Source organism: Schistocerca americana, chromosome 1, assembly GCF_021461395.2.
Source record: "Schistocerca americana isolate TAMUIC-IGC-003095 chromosome 1, iqSchAmer2.1, whole genome shotgun sequence".
Classification (NCBI taxonomy): domain Eukaryota; kingdom Metazoa; phylum Arthropoda; class Insecta; order Orthoptera; family Acrididae; genus Schistocerca; species Schistocerca americana.
Genome location: NC_060119.1, coordinates 853,924,007 through 853,943,499, shown reverse-complemented (window position 1 = coordinate 853,943,499; position 19,493 = coordinate 853,924,007). Strand labels below are relative to the sequence as shown.

The 19,493-nt window shown below is 40.3% G+C and overlaps 1 protein-coding gene across 1 annotated transcript in view; it reads left to right on the top strand.

The window, feature by feature from the left end:
• The first annotated feature begins 2,526 nt into the window (after positions 1-2,526).
• The window catches only part of LOC124594647 (probable cytochrome P450 49a1), a 142,498-nt gene continuing 125,531 nt past the window's right edge, over positions 2,527-19,493 (top strand). Inside the window, exon 1 of the mRNA XM_047133020.1 lies at positions 2,527-2,721. Coding sequence (XP_046988976.1) covers positions 2,527-2,721 — 195 coding nt within the window. The remainder of the gene's footprint in view (positions 2,722-19,493) is intronic.

Here is a 19,493-nt window from a genome sequence, read left to right as displayed (position 1 = left end):
TGTGGACAAAGAGGGCTGTCATTTGAACGGTCAGCCATGGGTGACATTCTTCGCGTTTTGTTTTTTTTCTTCTTTTTCGTTTCGTCTCTGGCGAATCTTCACATCATTGAGAAGTGACTGCTAGAATGAAAAACTGTGATAAAAGCCCGGGGTCCGACCGGTTACCAAACAAGCGCTTTACTGCTAGACCAAAAAAAAAAAGAAAACTAACCTAAGGACATCACAAACACCATGCCCGAGGCAGGATGCTGCGACCGTAGCAGCACGGTTCCGGACTGAAGCGCCTACAACCGCTCGACCACAGCGGCCGGTTGATAAGACTATCAGGCCCGGCTTAGGTTCTACTATGAAAAAATGAGACCTATAGTTTAGCATGGAAGCCGAACCACGGTTAGCTTCTGGAGAATGTCTGCAACACTGAGAGGTGAATATTAGGTTAAAAAAAGTAAAAAATCAGTGTACTGACCGGAATTCGATCCCGTGACTTTGGGGTTTTCAGTCACACGCTTCACACTAGACCACCAGGCCCGACTCGCGTTCTTCTCATGTTTCGTTGCTGTCTGGAATTGCCACAACTATGCCGCTTTATTAGTAGAGGATTTTAAATCATCATAGTTCAGCGCTTTTTCCACGAAATATTTATAACTTGTGTACATAAAGCTTTCCTAGAATCCGACCGCTACGGTCGCAGATCCGAATCCTGCTTCGGGCATGGCTGCGTGTGATGTCCTTAGGTTAGGTTTAAGTAGTTCTAAGTTCTAGAGGACTGATGACTTCAAATGTTAAGTCCCTTAGCGCTCAGACCCCTCTTCCCTAGAATTAACCTTCCTATTAGTGAAAAGCGGATCAAAATCCACACGGTAGTTCCTAAGATTAAGCCGAATATGAAGACAGAAGCGAGCAGGGAACTATATATATATATATATATATATATATATATATATATATATATATATATATATATATATATATATATATATATATATAAAAGCAAAACTTGGTTCCGCCAATAGGTTTAATAGAAAATGCAGCTTACAAACAAGGCTCTGGCAAGGGTGTAGCTGCGTGCAGCGCGGCCAAGAACACGTAACATGAACTCTGCACTGTGCCAGCGCTGCCCCATTAGCTCAGCAGTTTGGCTTTAGAAGCCGAGCAGCGCGGACGCACGCTGTTTTTCCATCTGCAAAGCGCACAGCCTACCTTGTATACTTTGCGGACTTACATTCCGCTTGCTTGTGAGCAGGATGGTGGCCAACCGCTTCAGGAAAGAACACTTCCATTCTCCTATAACAGTTAATATACACGATCCAAAGCGCTGGAAATAGAACTCTTTTTCCGAGGTGAGGTTCAGATACCACCATCGGACATACTGGGAATATACCTTTCCATTCTCGGCAGTGTCGTACATTTGAAGGTCGTTGAAAAAAAAATGGCTCTGAGCACTATGGGACTTAACTGCTGAGGTCATCAGTCCCTTAGAACGTAGAACTACTTAAACCTAACTAACCTAAGGACGTCACACATATCCATCCCCGAGGCAGGATTCCAACCTGCGGCCGTAGTGGTCGCGTGGTTCCAAACTGTAGCGCCTAGAACCGCTCGGACACCCCGGCCGGCTGAAGGTCGTTGAAAATGCGGCCGGTGGCAGGATCTTCAAACCTGCTCAACATGGTTTACGGTTTTGTCACGTTGACGGAAACGTCGGCGAGGAAACGGTGGCACATGTGAGCTTGAGAGTATGGCATACCATACGCGTGTTTCAGCTGCTTTTCGAGCCGCCGAGGGAAGAGATCATAGCGGCCTTCCTTCTTTACGATCACATCGTAGAATGCTGGGTGCAGTTCAGTGCGTACCTCACTTTAATCGAGGTGAATCAGATCACGATAAACCTTCGATGTCACGTGCTGTCCTACGGAAACTGCAATGGGTGTCGCGCGAACGTTACATACGACGGTCAGCCCAAGACCTGCTCTGGGTGTCGCAAAGAGGGTCATCTACGCTCGAAGTACCTACAACGACGCATCACTACCAGCCAGCCGCCCGCTGAGACGCCTAGAGAGACACCACGAACAGTACTGCCTGTCATCTATGCGACGGCCCTCACTTCGCCGCCTACTGGTTGGCGACGGCGGGCAACAGAGCCAATGCCGCCAAGTATACACCCATATGCTGCGACCGAAGAAACGGAGGCGCCTGCGTCCCACCCAACTCCTACAACATCGACGCCTGCTGACGCCGTGTCGGGCGCTCCCTCAACACTCATCGTTCCTACGACGGCTTTTGTGCCGGAACGTCGGGAATCTCTCCTGTCTTCCGATAATGAAGCAAGCAGCGATCACCAAAGAAGTTCAAGCAGCGGTGTTGCACGACCTCTGACCGGGACGCCTCACATTCCATCTGTGATTCAGTGACCGATAGCCCTGATGACACCTTGGTGACATCTGAAGACGATGAGGACTGCGATGTTACTTTGAGACGGTCAAGCAGTGACAAGAGCGAAGCCTGCCACCATAGGCAGTGCTTGCGATGGATAGTATGGACAAATCTGAGGCGCCGACGACATCGGCATGGAGCGACCTCGTCGAGGAAGCATCGGACCCCGCGCGCGTGCCTGCGCTAGCAGCTGTGGATTCCAGGGACACCCTGCGAGCGGCGCTGTCGGCTGACCCTTCTGTTGGCTACCGGCGAGATTCCTCCACATGGCGGGCCACAGCTTCAATCGTAACAACATAGTACCTTCACCTTCTGCGGGAAATGATTTGGCCTTCCGACATTGACGTCACGCTGCTCCAGGAGATGCATTTCGCCGCCCTGCCGGATGTGGCCGATTACTCCTCTTACGCCTCTCCTGGTGACGACCTTGGACGCAGAGTGGCGTTCGTGAGGGCGTATCAGTTGAAGACGTCATGTACCTGCCATTTGCGAGTGATATGGCGTTTGCCATTATGGGCACTCCCATTATACACTACTGGCCACTAAAATTGCTACACCACGAAGATGACGTGCTACAGACGCGAAATTTAACCGACAGGAAGAAGAAGCCGTGATATGCAAATGATTAGCTTTTCAGAGCATTCACACAAGGTTGGCGCCGGTGGCGACACCTACAACGTGCTGACATGAGGAAAGTCTCCAACCGATTTCTCATACACAAACAGCAGTTGACCGGCGTTGCCTGGTGAAACGTTGTTGTAATGCCTCGTGTAAGTAGGAGAAATGCGTACCATCACGTTTCCGACTATGATGAAGTTCGGATTATAGCCTATCGCGACTGCGGTTTATCGTATCGCGACATTGCTGCTCGCGTTGGTCGAGATCCAATGACTGTTAGCAGAATATGGAATCCTTGGGTTCAGGAAGATAATACGGAACGCCGTGCTGGATCCCAACGGCCTCGTATCACTAGATGTTGAGATGACAGGGATCTTATCCACATCGCTGTAAAGGATCGTGCAGCCACGTCTCGATCCCTGTGTCAACAGGTGGGGACGTTTGCAAGACAACAACCATCTGCACGAACATTTCGACGACGTTTGCAGCAGCATGGAATATCAGCTCGGAGACCATGGCTGCGGTTACCCTTGACGCTGCATCACAGACAGGAGCGCCTGCAATGGTGTACTCAACGACGAACCTGGGAGCACGAATGGCAAAATGCCATTTTTTTCCCATGAATCCAGGTTCTGTTAACAGCACCATGATGGTCGCATCCGTGTTTGGCGACATCGCGGTGAACGCACATTCGAAGCGTGTATTCGTCACCGCCACACAGGCGTATCACCCAGCGTGATGGTATGGGGTGCCATTGGTTAAATGTCTCGGTCACCTCTTGTTCGCATTGACGGCACTTTGAACAGTGGACGTTACATTTCAGATGTGTTACGACCCATGGCTCTACCCTTCATTCGATCCCTGCGAAACCCTACATTTCAGCAGGATAATGCACGACCGCATGTTGCAGCTCCTGTACGGGCCTTTCTGGATACAGGAAATGTTCGACTGCTGCCCTGGCCAGCACATTCCCAGATCTCTCACCAATTGAAAACGTCTGGTCAATGGTGGCCGAGCAACTGGCTCGTCACAATACGCCAGTCACTACCCTTGATGAACTGTGGTATTGTGTTGAAGCTGCATGAGCAGCTGTACCTGTACACGCCATCCAAGCTCTGTTTGATACAATGTCCAGGCGCATCAAGGCCGTTATTACGACCAGAGGTGGTTGTTCTGGGTACTGATTTCTCAGGATCTATGCACCCAAATTGCGTGAAAATGTAATCACATGTCAGTTCTAGTACAATATATTTGTCGAATGAATACCCGTTTATCATCTGCATTTCTTCTTGGTGTAGCAATTTTAATGGCCAGTAGTGTATATACGTATGCCCTGTCCGGCTCTGGCCATAGAAGACCATTCCGCCCTTTCTTGGCCGCTATGAACTTTGCTTGGCGGTGACTTCAGTTGTGTTTTAAATTGTAACGGCCAACAACAACACTTCAACTCCTGCCAGGGAAAGCGATTTGTCGTCCGAGACCTTTCCCTGCGTGACACGTGGGAGATTCGCCATGGTGATGCACAAGACTATACATATCAGACAGGTCACTCTGCGGGTTAACTCGATTTACGTCTTCCAGGGTCTTATCGATGCTTAGCGTTGCCCCTTGGCGTTCTCAGACAACTGTGCATAGCAGCGCGGGATTAGCCGAGCGGTCAGGGGCGCTGCAGTCATGGACTGTGCGGCTGGTCCCGGCGGAGGTTCGAGTCCTCCCTCGGGCATGGGTGTGTGTGTTTGTGCTTAGGATAATTTAGGTTAAGTAGCATGTAAGCTTAGGGACTGATGACCTTAGCAGTTAAGCCCCATAAGATTTCACACACATCTGAACATTTTTTGAACCACTGTGCATACGTCGGCACCATCCTCCTCACACAGAAGGTGGTGTGGTGCAGTCGTGTGCCATATAAATTAAACACCACACACCTTACCAATTCTGTCTGCTGGCAGCGTGTAGCGGAGGTTTGGACAGTGTGCGAACGCCGGTGTCCAGTATATATGACAATGATGGCTCGGTGGCTGTACTGCACCAAGCCTGCGATGCGGCGAGTCTTGATGCAGTGTGGTAGGGAAGTGTCTGCACGGAACTGCCATACAACAGACTTCTGCTTCACTATGCTTCGTGACCTTGATATGCAACCACCCTCTCCAGTTATTAAGTTGAATCACAACAGAATAAAGGCTCACATAATTGCGCTGACCCATCGCAGATTGCAGGCAGTGGTCCTCAGGTCTCACTGTCAAGATATGGCTTGGCAGGGAGACTCCTCAATGCACCAGATTGTGATTGAAAGGAAGCACCACAGGCAACATTTGGTCTTGGAGCTTGTCACTCGTGGGGGGCAACGGGCCACCAACCAGGCTGGTATTGTGGCTGGCTTTGTGAAACATTTTAGCCACATCTACCAGTACAAACAATATGACGTTCATGATTTGGAGGCGTTTTTGACCCACATCACTAGCACTATTTCAGGCATCGAAGTGGAAATGTAATCTACATTTTTGCATAAATACCTCATTAACTAAATATGCATTCATGTACCAAGATTCAGCACAACAAATTTACAATTGCTATTTGCAGTTGTCGATACGCTACTACTACTGACTCATTGAGAGGTGATTACTAGGTTAACAGACTGCAGTAAAAATCTGTAGTCTGGTCACAAGGTTTATGGGTAATACTTGAAACATCAATCGTTATTAATAAAACATGAAACAGAAATACCAGGAATGGAGAAAAGTGATACTATAGAGAGCTTAAAAAATTTAAAAATTTAATTACAGAATTTTTAAAAATGAGTATATCTCAAATAACACTAAACAATAAATTTGAAGTGAAAGTGTGTGAATTGCATGATTTTCAGTCAGTTATTTTTATTCCAATACAAACTGATACAAAATCATCATCTTCATAAATATTTAGCTCTAGTTTTTTAAATAATGTAATCTACATTTTTGCATAAATACCTCACTAACTAAATATGCATTCATGTTCCAAGATTCAGCACAACAAATTTTAAGTGAATAATTACTTGAATTATATTATCTGTTATTCATTGATAAATTTCAGTGCCATTCTCAAAGCACAAATGTATAATATTAAGAAAAAAATGAAGATAATATTACATGAATGAAAATACTTTGCAAGTCTACTTTGTACCATAACTATGTAAAGCAGAAAAGGAAATATACAAATGAACTGGTCACAAATGTATATAAAGGATTACAAATGTTAAATATCCATATGTACAGTATATACAAATACATGTTTTGTTCAGAGATAAATTCCGAAGATGACCGTTTTCGTTTGGCTTGACATTTATACAAATACTTTGGAACATCCCTTATGACAATCCAGCAGTAATCTGCTAAAATAATAGAGCTCCACTTTCTGGCATACTTTTCAAATCTGGCAATATATTGATGAAATCGCTCCCCATGTTCATCACTTACTGCACCTGAATCTTTGGGGAAGAAGTCAAAATGACTATGTAAGAAATGCATTGTCAATGACATGTTGCAACCAAGTTTTTCATAAGATGACAACATGTTATCTACAATCACCTTGTAATTTATTTCTCGTTTGGTCCCAAAGAACTGTAAACATACTGTCTTAAAAACATTCCCATGTGTGCTTGTCATCACCTTGTATGATACCATCAAAAGTATGGTCTCTAAAAAGCCCTCGAATCTGTGGGCCTACAAAGATGGCGTCCTTTACTGTGGCATTACTTAAGTAAGGGAATTTTTGCCTTAAGAACTTAAATGTGTCACCATCTTTGTTCAGTCCCTTAACAAAGCTTTTCATGAGACCCAATTTGATGTGCAAAGGTGGGAGCAGATTCTTTTTAGCATCTACTAGAGGTTCACTCTTAATGTTCTTTATACCTGGTTGAAGAGATTTTCTGGTGGGCTATTCATGTTTACTGTAATGAGATGCACGAGCTCTGTTACCCCTTCACAGAGAGAGCAGCAACATTTAGTATACCCTAACTGCATACCTAATAGCAGTGCAACCACTTTCAAGTCAACACAAATCTGCCATTGAGAGTCATTATACTTGATGGTTTCTAGTACAATTTTCAAGTTTTGGTATGACTTTTTCATATGCACACTATGCCTAACAGGAATAGAAGGAAGTTCATTACGAATATGTAAAAGCACCGCTTTTAAGCACAACACTATCTTGACTATCTTGAATGTTAAAAAAGGAGTGAATTTTAGCTCTCTTTTGCGGTAGAATGAAACATTTACATTGCTTTCCAGAAAATTGTGCTGCTGCAATCTTGATGCTAAAATCTCAACCTTAGCTTTACAGAGCTCCAAATCTCTAATGAGATCACTTAACTCATTTTGAGACAATTTTTGTGGACCATCAGTGGATGATATATTTCGAAGAGACTCTGGATCTTGTGATGTACGTCGTTCAGGACATTCAGAATCCCCATCAGGAGTAATCTCGTGCTCTGTCGATAGTTACGGTATTGGCAATCCTTCCCCATGTAAAAACTAGACGTATGGCAGATGGAATGTTAGGATAGATCACTGTCCACTTCTTCTTCTTAGATATTCCCTGCTTGATAGGAGAAACCATACAAATGTAGCAGTCACTGACATGGTTAATTGGCTCATGGCAGATCATGGGCACTGCAAAGAGCGTTGAACTTCCTTTCCCATACATCCAATTCCTGAGGTTACTGGAAAAAGTGTTGCAGTCACATGTGGAGCCCAGGGTCTATCCTGATAACCTATTTTTCACCCAAAATAACGACTGTAAGCTTTTTTTATCAAATGAGTTATTTACTGCTTTTGTGAAGCAAATGTCACTTCCCCACACTCATAGCAAAATGTGTCAGCACTGTTAACACAAACTCATGGCATTTTTGTTCACTTCAGTAGCAGTCAACTTGAACAACTGGTAGTTAATCTGGAAACAAATGTGCAATAATTATTACATGCACTAATAAAGTCACTGGAGTTGAGGGAGACAAGAAGATCACTAAAATTGGTATCAAAATGTTCATATCCAAAAATTTGCATACAAGTAAGACCAGGGACAATAATACAATCCATTGCTACTAGTTATTATGACTTTGACAAACCATTATAATATTTGATTTTAAACTTAACATAAAAATCCATATATAATTATCTCACCATAATAAAAGAGTATAAATGGAAACTAAAGCTAATTTTAAATTGTCTTTGTGATATTCACGATCAGCGCATTGGAATTGATAGGAAATGGCTATTTTCATTCGATTCACATTTTCATTGTTGCACAGTGATAATATACAACCTTAAAATATGATAAAAATATAAACTATTTAATACTTGACTGCAATTTTACTAAGTGCAGTTTAGGTTCAGCATTTAATCACTACATTGTAGTTTGCCTACTTCAGGACAACCTTGATTGATTTATAGCTCCCTCCTACTCCCCTTAAGCTATTGTTATGCTAATTGATTTCTGACCCCCTATGGGTTGATTTATGACCCCATAGGGATAATCCATTCTTCTGAGAAATCTTCAACCTGGGGATAATCCATTCTTCTGAGAAATCTTCAACCTTCTCCCCTCAACCTTGCCCTCCCTCAGCCCTCTGTAAAATCCCCAAACCTCTCATTCGCCGATACAAGCACACTTTTCATATCAAATTCCTTGACAAATTAATTAAATTGATAAATTAATTATTCCCTCACCCTCTGAGAAATCCCCTACACCACTCCACCCCTTCCCTACCCCACTCCACCTCTCCCCTCCCCATATCGAACCTGGTGGGAGAAAGACTCAACCTCTGCTGGAAAGGAAGGATCTCACAATACGAAATTGAAATCAAAGTCAATTACACAACAGAGGATATATTGTTTATTTATAAAATTCAATTTGCAGGGGAGGGATCTCTCTTTCGATTGGTGGGAAAGGCTCACATTCAGTAACTACATGTCCTAATTACATAATTACACTGCAGTGGATCCACCTAAGAGATCTATCCTGATCGTATCCCAAACCTATCCTGTTCTATGTTAAACAATTTGTGTTAGGTTAGTCAATGTGTGGACTACCGTTTATTTACGTAATTTATGGGATACAAAGCAGAGTACAGGATATAGTTCATTTATTTAAATAATTTGTCAGGAAATTGACTGCAGTGTGTGGAATAATGTTTATTTAAAAACTTTGTGGTTGCTAGGCATTATGGAATATTAAACAAGTGAGATGCTTTTTTGTTCTGATCATGTAAGGAATACTGTCGTGATACACTCACCACAAGTAATTACGCTGTCACAGATAGCGCTAAACATATCTGGTGGAGCAATCATATCAGACTGCCAGGCCGATCACATAACACCATGCATGCCACTGGCCAGGGACCACTGCAACTGCTGGACACCGCTAATCCTCCGAAAATAAAGCATCAGGAAGCAGCATGACTTTGAAATTTTATACCAGACTCACTTCCTGAATCTATATATCCCCCCCCCCCTCTCTCTCTCTCTCTGTCTCAAGTGGTCACTTCCTGTTTATGTGAACCAATGTCTGCAAAAAACACATAGACAAAAATGCCGTCCCAAACTGTCTTCGATTCCATCCCCCTCCCTTCCCCCCTCCCTCATAGCTAATGCAGACAAAGCGCTGGTAGTCGGTATATCCCTTCGTTCTCACACTTCTACTGCTATAGAAACCTGTAGCAGATGGAACTAAGACATTCGACAAGGAGTAGGTAGCGTCTGTCAAGTGCCATGCTAACCCCTCCTTTGTCCTGAACAAAGCAGCAGATATCTGGCAAATTTCCAGCCTTTCAGAAAATGTAAGGCTGTGGACATCTTGGAAATATTCCCTCACTCTATCAGCTTGAGTGACTAATTAATTAACTTGATACTCTCTGTGTGGGATGGTTTTCCCTGCCTTTCTATAGGTGGATAAAAGGGCTGGAATATTTGGTGGGATTTGATTCTGCAACTGCTTGGTTTCCAAACCCTACTCTTCCCTCTTCGATACTTTATTTCCCTTGCCTCCTATTGGTGGACACTGGCACAGTTAGCTCATTTGGTAGGAAGTCCATATGCTGGAGGTAGCTGAAAATTACAAGTTTCAAAACAGTTGCATGCTATTGTCCTTAAACAATCTGCGGAGGGGCTGGACTGTTGTGTGTTCATGCAACACCACTACATGCAAAAATAAATTGATTATTCGGGTATTTGATGTTGCAATTGGGTTTTTAAAGCACTGTGTGATCCCTAAAATGGTCTCACGGCTACACCAGGACAAAGATGAGAGGAAGAGGAAGGGTCTACCACATGACAGTACAGTAACAACAACGAATACAACTTCCACCTTTCCAATGTAAAACAGAGTCCACTGGACTGTATTCAGAAGCAGTAAATATCACACACTTAAACCACATTCCATTCCATAGTTGTAGTCGCCACGGTTAGACGTCAGAGATCACTGAAAGACCCATACATCGCAAGTGCTTATGTTCCAATGTCCACACACAGCACCCTAGGCCAGAGGTCGTGTATTGCTAGTTAATTCCTTCTGAACATACACACACTCACAATCTTGATCCGCACACTGGCTGCCAATAGGTGGGTAGCTGTGCACGTGCCATCTGGGAGAGAGCTGCACCAGCTCCAGCCATGCTGGTAGCTGCATGTCCAACACCTGGCATACACACACTCACTGTACCAAATGCTCAGAGGTCAGAGGGGCTGTCACCAAGCAATCAACCGATCCATTTACATCAAGGGAATAACCACCCAGTGCAAACATCTATCATATTGAATCTTCTCAAATATCCAAGAAAAATTCAGAGAATAATCACAACACACACGACCACGAGGGTTGCCAAACACATGCTGAGTATTAGTTCACTATTCAACAACCCAGAGGATGCTGTGACGGCCACCACTGGGACTTGTCCCATGCGGTTGTGGACAAGAGCCGACTACTTGGCCAGCAGGAATATTTCTTTGTACCTGCTGCTCGTGACAAACATAAGCCAGAAATGTCCATTCGTTTGGTCACTGGACACCTCCGCCATGCATCTGTATGTGAAACGTCCTCTTAGAAAAATTAATGAATTACTGTGCTGGTAAACCCCTTACCTTATTTGATTTTCAAACAGCTGAGCAAAACTGAACATACTCAGACATTTCTCTCTTTACTTATTCTGATCATCACTAAACTTGTAACCTCCCCACAAAATTTTTAAAGAAAAAAGGACGATACTAATTAGAAATGCTGATGGACATGGCTCTATGCGTAACCTGCCCACAATGAAATGTACTGACAATGGCAACAAAAATGTGAAATTCGCAATCTGACTCAAATATAAATCCTTCAAAAAAATTAAAGTCCATTCAGTGACAAGAAAATTCAATAAAACCGAAATATCGGTCTTTGGCCCTGTGTAAAACAATCAGAATTAAAGTCTTACCTCAGAATAAATGGATGTCACATATCTGCTCTTGTTGTTGCGCACCGCTTGGAGGAACTGCATTCCAAATAATAATATTCTCTTTTTTTTGTGATTTTAGTGGAATTTTTCTTCAAAAGAAGTGGGATGAAATGGGAAGTGCAACGAAATCTTGAGTTCAATAAAAAATTAAATTTTTGAGAAAATGCTTTTGAAATAAAAAAATTATCATTGGGAGACTTGTTGGAGAATAATTACAATAAATAAAATTTTTCATTATCTAATGATTATATTAATTAACAGTATACCTTATTCCTCATCTTGACCAGTGTTGCCGACCGCCTACATCATACAACCGCACTGGGCTGCTACTACTGACCGACCGCTCTGCATGACGACTACAGACTGAGTACTGCTCTCAACTAGACAGAGCTGCAGACTCGCAACGACAGACTGACTGACTGAGAACCGCTCGCAACACTCGCGCGGTCAAGCGCATACTCTCTGGTCACAGATGCTACAATGCCTCGCCATCGCTGCTGCGTTACATACGTGTTTCATAACCCTCCACTGGGGGGGCAAAAATTTGGCAGCGATGGTGAGTCATTTGGACTTGCCAAGCGCGGCAAAATTTTTCTTTAATTAACAAAATTCTACAACTTACAGAATATTTAAATGTTGTGCACACGCACTAAGTACAAAATATATCAGACAAAGACAAAATGTGAGTACAAAACATAGTAGCAAATCAGAAAAACATGTATATACAAATTATTTGACAGATAATAAAGTGCACAGGCACTGAAAAAATTCTTTAGCATATGCAGAACAAATAAACAGACTGGCAAGAATAATTAGATGTAGTACATAAAGTAAATGTTGTGCACACGCACTAAGTACAAAATATATCAGACAAAGACAAAATGTGAGTACAAAACATAGTAGCAAATCAGAAAAGTATATACAAATTATTTGACAGATAACAAAGTGCACAGGCACTGAAAAAATTCTTTAGCATATGCAGAACAAATAAACAGACTGGCAAAATAAGTGTATTCACACTGGAGTTCAGCGAATCGAAAAATGTATAACCTATGAACATAAATGATGTTACCAAAAAATTTTTTCTTTATGTGACAAGAATCAGGATAGGAAAGGGAAGGATTGCATCATGGTTGTAGCACTTTAGATTGCACACAGCTGCTCTGAAAGTCCATATCTTTCCACAGAAGTACAACACCAAGTGACACAACTTGAAGTTCTTTTCCCATCAGAATTTATCAGTGTAGCCAAGACACTGAACTGTCGTAGTAATGTTCCATGTTTTCATTTTGGCAGTACATTAGGTACACCAAACAGTGGGACCATAATAATGTCTTCATCGCTCATGGTGGTGGACAGCATGTCGTGTCAACACCACACTCTTACAAGGCACACCAACGTAGAATTAGTGCAAAACCAAATATAGTGCTCCATGATCACTGGGATAGACAGGACAAATGGACATTGCAATAATTCAGGGTAGTCAGCTTATGAGGTGAAGGACATCAAGTCACATAATATTGACAATTACAGACTTAATTAGTAGTTTGTGGCATTCATAGCCCAGTTATTGAACATTTCTGTACGAAGTATGTAGTATTACAGAAAAATGTTCATTAATTGTTGTACATAGAATCAGTAGCCTTCTTTTCCTGGTTACAAAGCATTATGAAATAATCGCATTCTTTTCAGTTACAGAGTATAATTAAGAATCATTAACCTTCTCCTAATTACAGTTAATTAATCATTTGTCATTCCAATAATCATTAGCCTTTTCCTAATTACAGTTAATTAATCATTTGTCGTTAATTAATCATTTGTCTTATTACAGTTAATTAATCATTTGTCTAATTATAGTTAATTAATCATTTGTCTAATTACAGTTAATTAATCATTTGTCGTTAATTAATCATTTGTCTAATTACCATTAATTAATTGATCATTTGTCATTTCAATATAGTAAGAATTATTAGCCTTAATTAATTACAAAGCATTATTAAACAGTACCATAGTTAATTAATTATGTGTCATTCCAATCTATTAAGAATCACTAGCCTTCTTCTAATTACAAAGCATTATTAAACAGTCACATTCATTTCCAACAACAAAGTATGGCATCGTTAATTAATCATTTGAAATTCCAATATAGTAAGAATTATTAGCCTTCTCCTAATTACAAGGCATTATTAAACAGTCACATTCATTTCAAATTACAAAGTATCAACATTGGAAACAAGAGCTAATCAATGGCATAATTAATAACAATTCGTGGAGTGACATTAATTATTGGCACTCAGTGGCCAGCAAGTATTGAATAAAATCATCATTCAGTATTATTCAGATTATTACGAAGTCATTATTAAAAATCAGTTAATTACAGTCATAGCATTAATAATCATGGGCATTACAAGTACTCATTACAATAAACAGTGTTCCTCATTCAGTAGTATTCAGATCATTACAAAGGCATTATTAAAATCAGTTAATTACAGTCAAATCATTAGTAATCACAAGCATTATAAGTAGTATCATTACAACAAAAAGTGGCAGTTATTAGCTAGTGACAAAGCATTATTTTGAATATAGTCTCATTAAGAGGTCATTAATCAAGTGACATGCTATTCAGAGTTGATCAGTATTATTCAGAATTATCATAAACTAGTGACATTATGTGCGACTGGTAATACATGTTTTTTGTTAGCAATGCATTGCGTTGGGATCGATAATTAATTGCTGAGGCATAATACTTTTTGCTTTTGACCTATTGCTGCAAATGAGGATAGGTAACGTCATTCGTCATGAGTCAGCTGTAGCAAGATTATGTAACAAGGCAGTACATGTGATCACATTTATAAATGATAAACACAAATGGGTAAAAAATATAAAAATGCAAGTACTAGAACAGGTATAATAACTAACAGGTTTAGTAAGTATCATGAAAAGCTTCTCCTGGAAAAAATACAAAAACGGATTATTGACCTGAAAGAAGAAACGCACACTATGCTGAAAAGTAGTGAACTTCGAATTAACAGGCAGTGAAATGTGTATAAAAATGTGTTCCATAGCTGTCCTTTCCAAAACTTTCAGTCATCCTACTATGCAATGTAACACCTGCTGTCAAAGCAAACTGCAACAAATACTTAAATAACTACATAACATAAATACATAACTTCAACATTATCCTCATCTGTAAAGAAAACTTCATTATACATCTCATCATAACACCATTATCATCATCACCTGTAAAGAAAAACTTCATTATTCATATCAGCATATTCTTCATCATTATTCATCAGCACTAAATATCATCTGCAAAAAATCACTTCATTACTCATTATACAACTATTCTTTATCTCTAGCATATTTCATCACTAAAACTAAGATGTGTAGTTCAGTCTGACAGCCTGCATCAATCACCTTGTATTCTGAAAGAAATAATTAGTTAAGACTGCTATTCTACGATGAGTATAGTATATTCTTGTTAATGCTTGTTAATCCTGATCCATTTACTCTTCCTCATAAAGTTATTGCATCTTCTTTCGTTTATTCCGTAGGTGAAATTCCCATTTCTGTTGAATTTATTTCTTACACGCACCATTTCTTTCTGAAATTGATGACAGAGATTAATGTCTTGCATTTAAATCATATACCCACTAAATAATGACTGGTTTATGGTGACATAATTAGCCATACAGCATAACATGACAGAAAACGTAATATGTCAAAAACATTGACAGTGTTCAAATGCAAAAATATACACAGAATAATACAATGCAGCAGCAAAAAAAAAAATGTGAAACAGTCACGATGTTGAGATGTCATAAGGCAAAAAATGTCAGAGTCGACTGGTGTGTGTTATATCTTAACTATTTCATAGTGCATACAAACAAAACTGGAGTACAATCATACACACAAAAAAAATGGAAAATGTGCACGGTCTGGTGTGTAACAACAAGAAAAGCGACCTGCTAACCTTACCTTGCCGGGCACTTGCCAAGAAAAAATACGATAATCATCAGTAATTAGTCCGGTGAATTAATTGCATTAGTAAATGACATCATAGTGTGTTGAATCATACAGTGGTTTCACTCAATAAACGGTTTAATGTTTGAGATATGGTGATTGCCTTTCGATTTTCTGGTTCTCAAAGTTTCGACGTGTACAACATTGGGGTGAGGGATGCTGCGAATCCGATATGGACCTGCGTATAGAAGTTCAAATTTACTGCACTTACCTTTTAATTTACTGGATAAATAGTGTGTACGTACTAGTATCTTCTGTCCAACGTGAAAGTCGCGGCGTGTACAAACCTGTTTTTGCTGTCTTCTCCGGCGCTCTGCGGCACGTTTGATGTTCTTCAGCGCAATGTCAATTATTTCGTGGTGTCGTAGGCGACGACTTTTGGGAAATTCTATTAATTCTTTAATTTTGTTCGGTGGTTCAACGTTTTTCAGTATAACAGTCGGAGATAGCATAGTGGATTCATTTGGAATGGAATTAATTACATCTTGGAATGAGAGTATGTGTGTATCCCAATCAATATGTCTTTTGTGGCAGTATATTCGGCACAGCTTACCAATTTCTTTCATTAATCTTTCACAAGGGTTCGAAGAAGCGTGGTACTTGGATATATAGATCGGAGAAATGTTTCTGGCTCGTAACATGCGTGTCCATACGCTACTACGAAATTGAGATCCATTGTCAGAAATTACTTTCATTACATGCCCTACATGAGATAGAAAATGTTTTATAAATGCATTTGAAACAGTTTTAGCAGTAGCTTTGCGTAATGGAGTGAAAGAAACAAATTTTGAAGTGAGCTCAACAGCGACAAAGATGTAGCAAAAACCTCTGTTAGTTCTCGGAATCGGACCAAAAATGTCTACTGCGGCCATGTGTCTTAATTTAACAGGTATAATGGGATATAAAGGAGGAATATGTGAAGTGGTGTCTGATTTAGCTTTCTGGCAAATTTTACAAGACGCTAAAACTCGTCGTATACGTTTTTCCATGTTAGTAAAATAACAGTTCTGTCTCAGTATAAGAAAACATTTTCGTGCTCCGTAATGTGCGTAGCTTAAATGAGTGTACCAAATTAATTTGTTGACCAGTTCGTCAGGTATGCATAATAACCAATTGTTGCTGTCAGGATGAGAGCGGCGAAACAAAATGTCATTGCGTACAGTGTAATGGTTCCTAATCGTAACATTACTCTTATCTTGCCAAAGGTGTTTAATTTCTTTCCACACATTATCTTTATTTTGCTCCTTTGCTATGTCCTGTAATGACGATGAAATAAAGTTTTCAAATGCAACTTGCTGAATGTACATGACACTGAAATTTGTTTTGCAGAAGTTGGTTGCTACGTCTTGCTGATTGTTGCCGAGAGAACGCGATAGTGCGTCTGCTATAACATTTTGTGTGCCGGGAATGTGAACAATCGTAAAATTAAATTCTTGCAAATAAAGTTTCCATCTGCTTAATCTGTCGTGAGTAAATTTAGCTGAAAGCAAAAATTGTATTGCTCTGTGGTCTGTGTAAACAGTGGTATGTCTGCCATAAAGAAAATGCCTAAATCTCGTAAAAGCCCATACAACATATAATGTTTCAAGTTCTGTAACAGAATAATTTCGCTCAGCAGGTGACAAAATGCGGCTTGCAAATGCGATGTTTTTAATAACTGTTGAACCATCTTCTTCTATTTCCTGGAAAATATGTACGCCTAAAGCGGTGTTGGAACTGTCGGTAGCAATGGAAAAATTTCTAGTAAGATCGGGGTGCGATAACAGTGGAGCATTCAACAGAGCATGTTTCAGGTTCATGAATTCAGAGTGTGCTTGCTTATCCCAAGACCAAATACTGTTTTTACCTGTTAATTGACATAATCTGGGTGTGTCTAAAGCAGAATGATGAATAAATTTACGAAAAAAGTTAATTAAGCCCAAAAAACTGCGTAATTGTTTCTTCGTCGTAGGAACACTAATGTCACGTAGAGCCTGAAGTTTTTCTGGATCAGGCGCAATGCCTTCTGCTGAAATCACGTGTCCAAGAAATTTTATAGAAGTTTTGCCAAAGTGCGATTTACTAAGATTAACTGTAAGTCCTTGTGCATGGAAAGTTTGTAACAGTTGTTCAAGAATCAGATTGTGTTCGGACCAGTTAGCTTCTGCAATAAGAATATCGTCTACATACGTCGTAATTCTGTCCTTAATGCAAACTTGTGTCGGATGGCGTCAAAATTAATAACATTTTCGTGAACAAAATTCTGCGTGTCAAAAGTAATGTTTGCGTTACTGTAGTATGCAATCTGTGCTGTATCTGGTTAAAATCTATTGTACGTGCTGTTATTTACGGGAGAATATTGTGGCATATCCACTATATGAACTGCTTTGTTATTTCTCACTGACGTGTTACGCTATGGATGACACCTATTGTCTGTTTCATTCATGATAATATGTTGTTGCTGATGTTGTTGCTGCTCATAAGATCGACTGTTATTAAATGTACGCTGAAAATTGTGCTCGTTATTTTTTTTACGTCTGTCATGATAGTAATTTCTATACGGCGCATTGCGATACGAGTTGAAATAGTGTGTTATCTGTACGTAGTTATTTCTTTGCTGCCGTGCGTTACTATTTGTTGTAGCTGAGACTTTACGTGCACGCGGCGAAACATTAAAGTTTGGTTGACCTTGTAGACTGCATTGTTGGTTAGGTATTCTAAGCGGCTGACTTTCATGCTATTGTGGTGAAAAACATCTATTGTTACAAAAATATGGTTCCGATTGCTCAAAATGTTACACATACTGATGATTACGATTTTATCTGTAATTAAAGTTACGGCGGTAGTTGTCATTACGGGAGTGCCTACTGAAAATTGTCACATTCGGTAAAATATTTGTCATATCCGGTTTTCATTACTTATTCTTAATTCTAGGTAGAGCAATAGTTAAAGAGCAGTTTTGATAGATATAAAGGATAGTAGAAGAGAAGGCAGCAGTGCAGAAAACTAAAGATGAAACAGCACTACTACAGCTCGGGGCCCTATGCTCGCTACGGCACATATTCATTAAAGCGTAATGAATCCCCTGAGGTCAATTACGCACTGCAAATAATTTTTAGTTTTTGCGTTACAGGCAATGCCGGTAAAATTCCAAAACCAAATTGTTGTAACCATGTTAATTCAAGTTTCCTCATTACACGCAACGCTGTTGTAAATACGAAAATAAATTGTCGCATCTGGTTCAAAGCTAGCTTTTGCATTACAGGTAATAGCGGTGAATGTACAAAGATAAATTGTCGTATACAGTGGAAAGCGTGTACCTGTACGCTGTCATTATTAAATTCCTTACATTTTCTTACAAATGCAAATTGCTCGAAATCTACGTTCTCGTCACTCAGTTTTATAACACGTTCAGGTTTGTGTGAAAGTCTGTTCGTCTGTGTCGTTTCGTACTTCAAGTTACGTAGTTTTTCAGATTTTAAGTCGCGTGGCTTTTCGGATTTTAAGTCGCGTAGTTGCTGTAAATTGCTCACATGATACGCGCTGCGTGACTCTGACAAATGTTCGTAACGTGGCGTCTGTTGTGGTATGTTATTAACTGACATGTTTTTCATCTCTGTTACCTCTTGTTGTAGATTTGACAACTTCCTACGTAACGTGTTGTTAGATGAATCGATCTCATTAATTGTCTGCTGTAAATTTTGAAATTCAGGCGTTTGGATAAATGAAACCGGTGCAGTATCGTCTGATTTATTGTCATTAGTATTTTCGATAACATCAATACGACTGGCCAATTCATCACATTTTTCAGTCAGTATTTTAACCTGATCATCGGTTTTAGAATCAGACGCATTAATCTGTTTTTGCAACTTGCGCGTAGTTTCGCTCAGTTTTTTAACATCACCTTTGATAACATCACAATCCTGTGTTAGATCTAATTGTTCGAATCTATCTGTCACTGTTTGAATATTTACTG